This window comes from Sinocyclocheilus rhinocerous, unplaced genomic scaffold (genome assembly GCF_001515625.1).
Source record: "Sinocyclocheilus rhinocerous isolate Xijiao unplaced genomic scaffold, SAMN03320098_v1.1 scaffold556, whole genome shotgun sequence".
In the NCBI taxonomy this organism is placed as follows: Eukaryota; Metazoa; Chordata; class Actinopteri; order Cypriniformes; family Cyprinidae; genus Sinocyclocheilus; species Sinocyclocheilus rhinocerous.
Window position 1 is genome coordinate 1,153,238 of NW_015631074.1, and position 12,980 is coordinate 1,166,217.

The window sequence follows — 12,980 nt, forward strand, 5'->3', positions numbered from 1 at the left end:
TATTGTTAAATACACAATCAGTCAAAAATCAAATGTTGCTGTATCCCTGCAGGAAAAAAATAAGCTAAAACCAGCCTAAGCAGGGGTGAGTTTCCCAAAAGCATTGTTAGCTAACTATGGTCGTTAGTTCCATTGAACTCTGTCAGTAATGACAGAACTTGCGACCATAGTTGCTTTTGGGAAACGCAGCCCAGGTTGACTGGTCTAAGCTGGAAGTAGCTGGTTTTAGCTGGTCTGACTGAGCTGATCAAGCTGGTCTCCAAAACCAGTATGGCCAAGCTGGTTTTGTCTTGTTTGTCAGCTGGTCTCCTAGCTTGACCAGCTAACGAAATGGTCAAAACCCATCTAAAATCAGCCTGCAAACCAGCTATGACCAGGCTGGAAGACCTTTTTTTCAGGAGGGTCATCAGGCATAAAGTTTGGTTATATCTCTTCGTGGAACGAACTATACATTTCTCACATTTTCTTCTGAATTGTAATTTGGTTTATTGTTGAATACACAATCAGTCAAAAATCACATGACAGAGTTGGTTGCTTGAATATGTTGCTGTAATGTGCCACTTTTACATTGATTTTTAGCAAGTACACTTGTAGTGGGTCGAAAGGTACTTTTTTGTAATTCTTCAATCTGCAGTACTGGAATTACTCATCGGCTATAGCCATTTGTACAAATGTGGGTGGAGTTTATGTGTCTGATTGTGCATTTGCTTGTGCAAAATTGCAAATGCGCGTTTGAGTGAGAGAACAGACTTCCAGAAGTGGTTGATTACCCTTTGAGCCAACTACCCACCACCTACTATTTTATTGTATTGTAAAGTTTGAGGTTTTATACTTTGTTTTACACTTTAATAGCATGATTTTTTTCCATTTTAGCCAGTTTTGATGCATCTAATGTGATGAAACCATTTAAAAACCTGAACCTCATCAAAGCAGATATATTTAGCCTGAGAACATTCTCACTAATGCTTGGTATCATTGCCACAAGTTTCGCAGGAAGCTGATTTTATAAACTCTGGCATGCATCTTCTGAAATGTGATGCGACTGACAAAAAAAAAGTGGAAAAAATTACTAATTTTACTTACAGTTTCTCTTAAAGTGCTAAAGAGAAGTAAAGAAAAGAGGAATTTACATATGCATGTACTTTTGATTCGCTATATTTTGATACACAGGGTAAGAATTCCTATCTTGAGTTATCAATCTCTTTGAATTCTCTTCACTAATAATCAACCTTTAAAGTTCATTACTATCTTACTGTGTTATCTGTGTCCATACAGTCAGTAGGTTGTCACTTTGGGTTTCATCTTTGCACGCCTCTCTCTCTGTGCTACTTCCTCAAACAGGCGAGAAGCCAAAAAAAGAGAGGAGAGAAAAAAAGAACAAGCAAGGAAGTGGTATCTTGCAGCACTGCCTACATGCAGAGTAGCTTGGAAAGTGAGAAATAGTCAAGAAGCTACACATTTCAAGTTTTGTAAGCCATGTGAGAGAAGAAAATGTTTGAGTTTGACATCACCATTGAGTCATTCATGTAAATTGAGGAAGAAAAATCAATATCAAAACGAAACCTTTTTGTGTGTACATGACCCATGTTTAAATCCAAAAATGTCACTTCTCATGAGACATTCACATATTATAGATTAGTTTGGTCACATTAAGTAAGCAAATCAGTGCATAGAAGATATCAGTCATGCAAAAGAGATCCTAAAATACAAAAAAATGTAAATATACGTTAGCAGATATGTTTATACTATTATGGGATACAAAGCCAAACCCTTTGGCCATGATTGAATTCACAATATGGCTTCCAGTAACGTATCGATTTTATAACATTGTTACAATGTATAAAACCACTGAAGTCACAAAGTGACAGCAAAATGTCAAGAAAATTTAAACATGTAAAATATATATTAGTATTAGCGGTGTGTGGTGGACTTACGAAGCGAGGAGGCAAAGTCACATCACTGGCTTTGGGGTTTATTAATATTTATCTTTTTGGACCATAAGTCAATTCCTCGCAGGCACAGAGGTGTAGTTTTCATTTAAAAGACTAGAGTGGTCGCCACCTTGCCCACAGATCTTTTCGTAGTTTATCATTAACGGAGTGTCTATTTACACTAAGTGCAAATAGCCCGCCTTGTTGGCAGAGGCTATGTACACTAGCTCCACCCACAAACGTGTGCTAGGAATGGTCAACACTATAAAAGACGTCCGACAATCATCAACTTCAGTTGCGTAGATGGTAAAGCACGTACTGTGGGCTTTTTGATGCGATCGACCCGGGTTCGAAATCCGCCTTTTACCGAACTTTTTTTCTCCCTTTTCAAATCTCATATCACTTCGTGCAAATAGCCGCTGCCTATAATTAATTTGTGTATATATTCGCTCGACCCATTGAGGCTGATGTGGTATTTCGCCCTCCTCACAATCTTGCCACGCGTTAGAATATCATTGAAAACACAATGACAAAATTTGTTTCTTAAACACTAACTGGGCTCGTGTTTTGTAATTGTTGTATTTTTGGCTTCTGTATTGATAATTTTCTTATCCAAATTTTTTAGGAGCCACCACCCCTGTAGAAGATGGCTTTTTCTGGTACATTATGTACTTATGTACACATTATGTATGTATGTGTGTGTGTGTGTGTATATATATATATATATATTTATATACAGTGCCTTGCGAAAGTATTCAAACCCCTTAATTTTTTTCACATTTTGTTATGTTGCAGCCTTGTTAAACTGCTTTAAATTACTTCAATCTACACTCCATACACCATAATGACAAAGCAAATAACAGGTTTTTAACATCAACATATATATATATATATATATATATAGCTGTCTGAATGAAGTCTTTAGCAATGCATTTTAATAAACAAAAATTTTTATATCAAAAAGTTTTGATATATTTACAGTAGGAAATTTACAAAATATCTTAATGGAACATGATCTTTACTTAATATCCTAATTATTTTTGGCATAAAACAAAAATCGATCATTTTGACCCATACAATGTATTGTTGGCTATTGCTACAAATATACCCATGCTACTTATGACTTACTTATTTATACACAATGCCTTGTGGAAGTATTGTAACACTTTCTTTTCATTTGATTTGAAATGTTCACACATTCAAGTAGAGGTGATTTTAGTTTTAAATGTGCATCTTCTGAAGGTGCTGCTCTCACTATGGATGCTGGTCGTCAGAAAAAAAAAGCAAAAATGAGATCATTTTCTCTCATTTCCCATTTGAAGGACGACACAGTAGAAGGCGAGAGATGTGTGGCGTAGATGAAAATGCAACTTCCTGTTAAGAAAGGGCCTTAACGCAAAGCTGAAGAGGAGAGTGTCTCTGACACTGCTCTGCTGTCTCTAGACCCAAAAAAAACAGCTTAAGGATTTTTTTGAAGGTGAAAACTCACCGGCAACAGAACCGACAGATTAGACACATGAGAACACGTAAGACACGTATAAAAACAGAGCAAGAGAGACCAAAAAGCCAGTACGCTTTCTGACGGTTAACTTAGATCTGTGTCTGTTTCAAATAGGACATATGGTGTCTTAGAAGCGGCTTTTGAACTCTTGGATATGGCGAGATTTTTTGCGCTAGGACCCTTGGTTTTGGTCCTATGCTTGGTCTTATGTAAGTACAAAATTGTATTTTTACAGGTTTTTTATTATTATTTTTTTGTATATATATATTTACAAGCAAATTTGCGATGGTATATGTATATATATTATCATTTTTTAAAATTATATTTACTGCTGTGTTTTGTATTATGTGGCATTTTGTGAATTAATTGTTCGCATAACTTAAAGAAGGTCATTGTCGTGGTGTAGATTCATTCATATTTTGGTCCAGTTTCTGTGTTGTGTGTTATTAGTTTATTGAAGCTTATTTATCATCACTAGCCGTAACACTAAAATACTAACATAAAATTAATTAGTGAATGAGTGTTTATTCGAATCTTGGCAGGGATGTCAATGATAATTAAATCGTAATGTGTACAAGCAGGGCAAGCATATTTTGGCGCCTGAGTCCTCAATTTATTTTAAGTATTGTTTGTTAGAAATATTATTATTCTACTGAGAATCTCCACCGTTGTTAACCAAGAAGAAGGGGAATTCTCTTTAGACGGCCAAAGTGAGAAGTTGTTGCTTTGCACAGCATCGGAGTAAAGTCAGAGCTTGCGAAATGTTGCAAAAGAGCGCTTTGCAAAATGCCTAACGTGATTTTTTGAAAGGTTCTGTGGCGGGACACTTGTGAGAGGTGTGTTAGGTTCTAGTTTGTATTACCTGGTAAAGGAGCTGTCAAAGATCTGGCTGGTTTGGGCGTATCCCCTCAAACTCGCTCAAGGTTCTGCTAGATTTGAGCGGTGCGGAGGCCGAGCTGTCAGTCAATCATCCCTGCTTTCACATGGCACAATCTGATGGATGCTGTTGAGGATCTCCTTGTTATATAATAGAGTGCTGTTCAGCTGTCTTGAAACTAAAGGTTCTCATGTTCTTCTTGTGAAGAACCATTTTTGATGTTCTTGAGTTGAGTCCTTTGGAGTATTGTGGGAAAATTGCATCAGGCTATTGCATCAGCAACTGAAATTTGTATTTTTTGCATGTTTAATAATATAATGTAATATATATAATAATAATATAAAAGCGAGCGAGAGAGAATAATAATAATATCATCACATGGCAATATCACAAGTTACAATATCAAATCACAAAAAAAAAAAATCAGTGATCACACATGATTTTTCTTAAGACATATTTTGAGTGCACATTAGGTATTCTATTCTATTCTATTCTATTCTATTCTATTACAGTATATTATTCATTTGAATGTCTTTTGGGTGTCACATTGCATGATACTGTTGAACATGATGCCTCGCTGCACAGGCCTCTGACCACTTCCTCGTTTCATTTTGAGCCGGTTTCTGCGTCTCGTAGATTTGCCGGCTAAAATGGTGCTTGCGCGAGTCGCTGAAGAAGTGCCGTGAGACATGTTGCATCGAAATGTCTTTTCACTATATTTAAAAGTGTTGTGGCTTGAGACCGGATGAGAATCCTTGTGACTGCACTGTACATACAAATCACATAGAAAAGGCAGAAAGGCATCGAAAGATGGGCGTACATGTGAGATCGGGGCCTTAAGAGTCAGTGCTCATGGGAATATTCCTGAAATCTACTTTTCAGGCTTATTTCAGTGTGTTTATTTGTCCGTATGTTTATTTAAAGGAAAGGCTCATCTGAAAATGAATATTCTGTCATCATTTACTCACTTTCATGTTGCTCCAAAACTGTACGACTTTCTTTCATTTGTAGAACACAAAAGAAGCTATTTAGAAGAATGTTCATGCTGCACTTTTCCCTACAGTAAAAGTTAATGGTGAGGTTTTGAGCCTCAAAAATGACTAAATGTATCATAAAAGTAGTTCTTATGGCCTCTGAAGTCATACAATATCTTTGTGCAAGGAACAGGCCGAAAGTCTTAAATCTTCATACAAAAATCTATCATATGACTTCAGAAGACTAGGAATATACTGAATGTGGACTTTGTTTGTCGTTTTGTGTTATTTGTGGAGCTTGACAGCTCATGGAAACCAGCAGCATAAACATACAACATCATCTTTTGTGGTCTACAAACAAAAAAGGTAAACGATGACCCAAAAGGAGTTAACTATTCTATCAATTACTAATTATGTGAATAATGCTGGATGAAAATTTGTGTTTTAATTTTGAACATTGGTATATGTTAGATAGATATACATTTAAAAATGTCAAAAATATGATTTAATATGACCAAATCAACCTGACTCAAATAGGTTACACCGACAAATTTCAAGTGTGAAATCAGTTAAAATGATCTCCTCAAGGTATCAACTGCACAATGTGTGTGAAACCACTGAGGCAACAATTAAATAATTGTTTTAGCATTTCCTCCTTAGCGTCTTGCCTTAAAAGAACTCCTAACTTGCCAGTTTCTAAAACTTTACACTTTATTACTTGGTTTTATTACATTATTAAATTTTTACAATCAGCTGATTTTTGATTATTACCATCATTTGTTGTATGTAAACACAATTAATATCAGGTCAAGTCTTGTCATTGGATTGATTGTTGATTTCACGTCTGCATCTTAAGAATGAGCCGTTTTAGTCACGAAGACTGTACGTACATGAACGTACATGCGGTATATATCTAGGCCTATGTCGCATTGCGTTGACCCAGTGTGCATTATTTTCGGTTGTGGGCGACTGCTTTGTCTTCGTTAGTTAGGAGACTGAAAAGAAGTGGCACAGTTTTTACAAACTAACAATTATTAAAAAAAAGAGAGAGAAGACTATAAAGTTAAATGAATTTAATTACTGTATTTTTTGACCTGTATGTTCCGTTAACTCGCTCTCACACTATCTGCACATCTTTGTGTGTTTTTAAAGATGGTAGATACGTGTTGCAACCTTGGTGTTGAAGTAAAAATAGTGATTTAAACAGAACGTTTAAGTCTGATATGTCAGGAAAGAATTAGTAAGGACTTGAATGGTGTTTTCCTGTAGCTTCATGGCTTTTAAATAGTTTTCAACGATTCTTTTTGTTGTCTTTGGGATTTTGTGCTGCTTATTAATTGTTAGGTAGTTGTTAAGTTTAGGTGTTGGGTAGGATTAGGGATGTAGAATATGTTCATGCGGAATATGTGCTTTATAAGTACTAATAAACAGCCAATATGTTAATAATATGCATGCTAATAAGCAACTAGTTAATAGTGATAGTTGGTCCCTTTACTAAAGTGTTACCAAAAATAACTTGTAATAATAGTAAAATTACTGCCTTAAAATTTTGAGTAATGGTGCCAAAGTCAAATCTTGCAGTGTTTGATACACACTTTCAACCATTTGGAATGAAGACAATCAGGTTAAACTCCAAAATTGATTAGAAATGACATAATATATTGTAACTTAAATGATTAAACCAAATAATGCTGAAAACATCTGTTGGGGAAGCTATTTTTCAGATTTAAAGGAATTATTTGTACTTTTATAGTCTAAACATGAGCTTTAATTATTGTTTAAAGAGGTGTGTTATGTTACATTACATTATTATTACAAATATGTAATATGCATTGTTTCAATAGCCAATGTTTGTGAATATAGCACAGTTTGGAGGTTTAGATCAAACTTTAAAAGCAGGTTAAATATCAACTTGCAGGAGATTGATGTTTTATGTGAACCTCATTGCGATTACTGTGACAAGACAGTCAAATTAAAATCTTTTGAAAGTGAACGACAAGACAACTATCAAACTGGACATTTAAAGTCACTTTTCTCATTCTGTCATGTTCCATGTAATGGGTGGACCTGCTAAAACAGCTACGCTCAAGATGCATGCGCTTCAAGTTGTGAACCAAGTCGAGCAAAACCACATCCGGCAAAGAAAATAAGTGAAAAGTACTGCTACTCTGAGCTAAAACTACAGTTATCCAGAGTTAAACGTTAAAGAAAGCTGTTATGAGATTTTAAGAATTCTAAAAAATAATAAATCTTAGCAATCTTAGTATCAAAAAATACCAAACCTTTCCACAAAATACTTGATCTTGACACTGCATTCGATTAGTAGTCTAGTGAACTAACATTTTACAGTGTTCTGTTTGTAGTCGAAGCTCTCATGTAGAAGATTTAGAAGAGTTGCATAGATATAATTTGCATGTCTATAGTCTATAATCTATAATTATCTACCCCCACCCACACGAGTACATTTGACCCCTCCCCCTTCCGCACACGCACAGTGAGTTATATGACCGTATATATATATGCCAGAAGCACATATACGCAGTGTATACTGAGCCGAACAAAAGAAAAGAAAGCAAAGCACCAGAGCCTTGAGAAGGAGGAAGGGTTTTGTCGCGCTACAGGAAGCTGTGGTTGAGAAACTGAAATAGTTTGTGTGCACGCTGTGTTTCCATGGCAGCCAGGTCGCACCACATACAGACCACTGCTAGTAACTCCCTTCCCCTTTCTGACCAAAGCGGACCGTTTTTACAAGGAGTCTTGAGTTTCAAAGAAAAGAGATGCGGAATATAATGCGAAGGTGTTTTTTAGTGCAATAGTTGATTTGTTTTTAAAATAAACAGAGCTTTTTAGTTGTCAGGGAAGTCGTTTATTTATTTTTTAGCTAAATAATTTGTATTAAGCAAATTAGAATTGGTAAATAATTGAATATATTGCCATTGCTACACTGTATTTTTTTTTTCTTTTTTAGTAAGCAAAGTAGTAAATAAAACAAGGATTTTATAGGTTTTACAAGAAAATACTATTTAATTTACGCACGTTAAAAAATAAATACGACCTCACGTTGTGTCAATCACGTTTACACACTGCCTCTGAAACTTCCGTCCGTCATAAAAAAATTGGATCGGGTTAAATTTTCTGTGTTTTCCGATATTCTGTAGCAAGCATTTTGAGAGGTGTTTGTGCGTGACGAATTTTTAGGATGACGCATACGGAAATTTCAGACACTGTGTGCAAGGACCTTAACTTACTCTACATGTCTTTATAATTATTTGTGAAATTTGCTAGCAATTTCTGAGTGAAAATTGTTTCTACACAATTTTTTTCCCCTCGGACCATCCAGTTTTAGAGCACAAATTTCAATAAATTCCATACATTTTAAATATTCTGTAAATTCCCTATATCATCAAAGCATAATTTTCTGAAATAATTGCAGTGCTGTTGTAGTGAATTTTATCATGTAAAACATTGGCTTCATCAAAGGAGTTGAAAGTGTATGACTTGTTAGAAGACACTTTGGTCTGTTGTATGAGTTTGTAGTTTTAGTGTATTTGTAGTTAAATCTTATACTGGACCACCTAAACTGAACTTGCTTTTCCCTTCAGTCACATGCCCCTCACCCTCACACACTGAAAAAGACAAAAAGCAGAAGCAGGTTATAGTCTTGCAGCAGTTTGTGAAGGATAGGATAGTGATAAGGATGTATGAGATGATGAAAAGGAGAAATCTTTTTAAAATCTAGTCAAAAACATGTTGCAAGTTCTTAGATTTAAATGTTTAAATTATGGTGATGCTTCCAGTCAGTTGTGTATCACTAATGGTTATGTATGTGTGTGTGTCTGTGTCACACTTTTTCTTTTATATAAGGCTGTATTTTTGGGTCAGAAAATGTATATACAAGTTAAAACTTGATGCTTAGATATTGTTTCATGTTGTCAATCCATCATTACAGTCCCTCAGTCAGACTCCTCCACTTTTCCCAAAGCATCAAACACACCTGCAGACACCACCGAAGGTAAAGCTGACATCAAACTCACACTCCTGCATGATTATACTTTCACACACAATCTCTCACACTCTGACTTCCAGCTTTCCATCATGCTGTGATATGAGCACGTCACTGATCAAGTGGTTTATTTATTTAGATATTTCTTTATTCATTCATTTATTTTGTATGTTTTGTTTTCTAGTATTATTTATTTATTTTTGAGAGAGCGGTAGAGCGAATGACCCAACAAGAACTTTTTAGGCTACACCAGGCTTCACATTTAAGATCCTGTGATATAATTAATATTAAGCATCTGTTTTTTGTTCATCAAAAAGAAACCCAGATCCTGTGCTTTAAAAGTGTATGACTTGCTAGAAGAATCTGCTTTGGTCTTTTGTATGAGTTTGTAGTTTTAGTGCGCTTGTAGTTAAATCCTGTACTGGACCACCTAAAATGAACTTGCTTTTCCCTTCAGTCACAGACCCCTCACCCGCACACATGGATCCACAAGTCACAAAATCAAGCGAAACAGATAATAGTCATTCTCTTTGACATGCTATCTTGCAGCAGTCAGTGACAAGTAAGGATGTACGAGACAATGAAAAGGAGAAATCTTATTAAAATCTCTTTTAAAACATGTAGCGAGTCCTTAGATTTAGACATTTGTTTCAAATGTTTATAATATTTCTACAAAAAAATAAATCAATAAATGAAAGATATTAACTCTAAATATGTGAAGTGGCGACCATCAAGCACAACACTTAAAAATGTGTTTTATATATTTAAAAAAATAATATATTTGTATTATTATATTGTAATTATTATCATTTAAACATATTAAACATAAACATATAAAAAAAATTATACATGCAAATATTAACTATAAAATATTAAGCAGTTTTTCAACTTTGACTTCCCATATATTTTATTGTTGACATCAAAGGTCATTGAATGTCTTTTTATTGTTGGCAGGGAATTTGAAAGTGCACGACTCGGTAGAAGAAGTTTCTTGATCCTTTGTATAAGTTTGTAGATTGTAGTAAATCCTATACTAGGCTACCTAAAATTAACTTGCTTTTCCTTTTAGCCACAAGCCCCTCACCCTCACTCACTTCTACCCCAGTCCCTAAATCAAGTGAAACAGGTAATAGTCCTCTTTTGATATAATTTTTTTGCAGCAGCTGCTAGATAGATAATTTAATTGTTTTAAAAAAGTTTTTATTTTTTTTGAGAACAAAATAAAATGAGTACTGTACTAATACAATAGTTAATAAATTTGAGATTGGCTTCAATACCTCTATCTTTTATCATGCAAGATATAGGCTTAATTCAAGAGATTTAATTTGAGCAACTTGCTAGAAGAAACTTCTTTGGTCTTTTGTATACGTTTGTAGTTAAATCCTGTACTGGACCACCTAAAATAAACTTGATTTCCCCTTCAGTCACAGACCCCTCACCCACACACACTTCTAAACAAGACCCAAACCCAGAAGAAAACGGTAATGGTCAAACTCAGTAGTTTTTTAACAAGCAAATATCCCTTACTGGACTACCTAAAATGAACCTGCTTTTTCCTTCAGTCATGAGCCCCTCACCCCCACTCACTTCTCAACAAGTCATAAACCCAGAAGAAAAAGGTAAAAAAAATAAAAAAAAATAAAATATAACGGTATTCAGTTTTTAATTTCCTATTTTTCATCATTTTATTGTACACTGGACAAGTTAAGGAAATTGCAATTTTTTAAAATAGGCAATGTATTCATTTCTGTACTCATTAGCTTGTTGTGGTTAGTACTGCGTTTGGTTTATTTATCTGGCGGAAAATTGGTGCCAACTTTATTCATATAAGGACTGTATTTGAATCTAGTTTAAACTATGTGATCATGTCAAATAGGTTCTTCTGACTCACCCACCACCATGCAACCCACTTCACCTACTTACACCGCCTTACCTACAGGTAATCATGACACCACACATCACCACAGCAGACACACAGTCAGTCTAACTCATGACCTCTGACCTCCATCCTCCCTTCATACTGCATTGCAACCTCCCCATCACTATCTCATGGATGTCATATGTCATGGATTAGTTGTCATGGACAGTGTTATATTTTTTATAATAAATTGGATTTTTTTTCTGTAAAGTCTGTTGAAGATGAATTATATGTAAATAATGCTGCTAACAGATGTTATAATGAGATATAATGGGTAAGTAGCTGCACGTCATGCAGTAATTTCAGTGCAATCACCCTTTGACACAAAAATTGTTTACTTTCTTCATTCCTAGAAATAATTAAATTAAATAATTAAAAGTTGCATGATTTGCTTCTGATTAGGTTAATTAATATCATTATAATATCTATCTATCTATCTATCTATCTATCTATCTGTTCTGACAAAGTTAAATAATAGTTTTATCTCACACTTTCCACAGGTGGAGCTAAGAATGGTACAAGTAAGTGTCACCCAATTTCTGTTATTCTGTTCCTGATTTGAACTTATGAGTCAGAAAATCTATATCAGTGAGAACCTGATATGCTTAGATATTGTTTCCCGGTGTTCATCCATCATTACAGACACTCATTCAGACTCCTCCACTCTCTCCAACACAACAAACACGCCTGCAGATACCATTAAAGGTAAATCTGACGTCACCTCATCAAACTCACACTCCTGCATTATTATTCTCTCACACTCTGACCTCCATCTTCCTATCATGCCGTGCTACACACACATAACTGAACAAGAAGCTTTTATTTATTCATTTGTTTGTTTGAGCTTTTTAATCGCTAATGTTAAAGCACCACCTCTGTTTCGTATGTGATTTCAGTCAAGACCCCAGTGGCTATAAGAGAAACGTTTTATTTGATCTAATAACCATTGTCATTTAGGGACGTTTGCAGACCAGACAAACACATCAATCTCACTCCCACACTCCACCTTGCAACAACAAAACACCAACACCTCTGCAGGTAACAGTGCATTTAACATTATACAGTATTTCTGCTGATTTTATTATTATTTACCAGTTTATCAGTTTTCAGTCTATATTATGTAAATAAATTAGCATTTAGTTGAGCTTATGCAGTTTATAGTAATAATAATCAATTTCAGTTTGAATTATATTTTTGTACACTGCAAAAATCTGGCACTATGTTGGGTCACCACGTGATGTGCAACTTCCTTAAATCCCATACTGGACTGTGTCAACATATTTATGAGATGAAATTTTTGTTTGATCAAATAACCATTACCATTTTTACTAAAGATAAAATCCTGACATCCTCACCCGCACCCACCTCGCAACAACACAACATAAGCACTGCTGCAGGTAACAGTGTGTTGAACATTATATTACATGTTTATTTAGTTTTTTTGTTTTTTTTGTGTATATGTACCGATTTGTCATATTTAATCAGTTTATATCATTTAAATCATTTTTTGATTATATGCAGTTTATGGTAATAATAATCAGTGTTAATGACAATTGTGTACAATACAAAACTCTTAATATCTCATACTGGACTGTGTCAACATACATGTATTTATGAGAGAAACAATTTATTTGATCTAATAATCATTATCATTTAGGGAGTATTACTGATAATAACCAGACAAACACTTCAGTCTCACTCCCACACACCACCTCGCAACAACAAAACACAAGCACCACTGCAGGTAACAGTGTGTGTGTGTGTGTGTGTGTGTGT

At 34.9% G+C, this 12,980-nt stretch overlaps 2 protein-coding genes across 2 annotated transcripts in view; both read left to right on the top strand.

The window, feature by feature from the left end:
- LOC107741551 (receptor-type tyrosine-protein phosphatase C-like) overlaps nt 1–12,980 on the top strand; it is a 36,258-nt gene that overhangs the window by 14,126 nt on the left and 9,152 nt on the right. The window lies entirely within an intron of this gene.
- On the top strand, nt 3,323–12,970 carry LOC107741552 (putative protein TPRXL). Its single transcript, XM_016554311.1, has 10 exons — nt 3,323–3,457; nt 3,547–3,641; nt 9,233–9,295; nt 9,744–9,800; nt 10,356–10,412; nt 11,163–11,225; nt 11,705–11,725; nt 11,847–12,242; nt 12,539–12,601; nt 12,862–12,970. The coding sequence occupies exons 2-8, from the start codon at nt 3,587–3,589 to the stop codon at nt 12,092–12,094; spliced, it is 564 nt and encodes a 187-aa protein (XP_016409797.1). The 5' UTR covers nt 3,323–3,457; nt 3,547–3,586; the 3' UTR covers nt 12,095–12,242; nt 12,539–12,601; nt 12,862–12,970.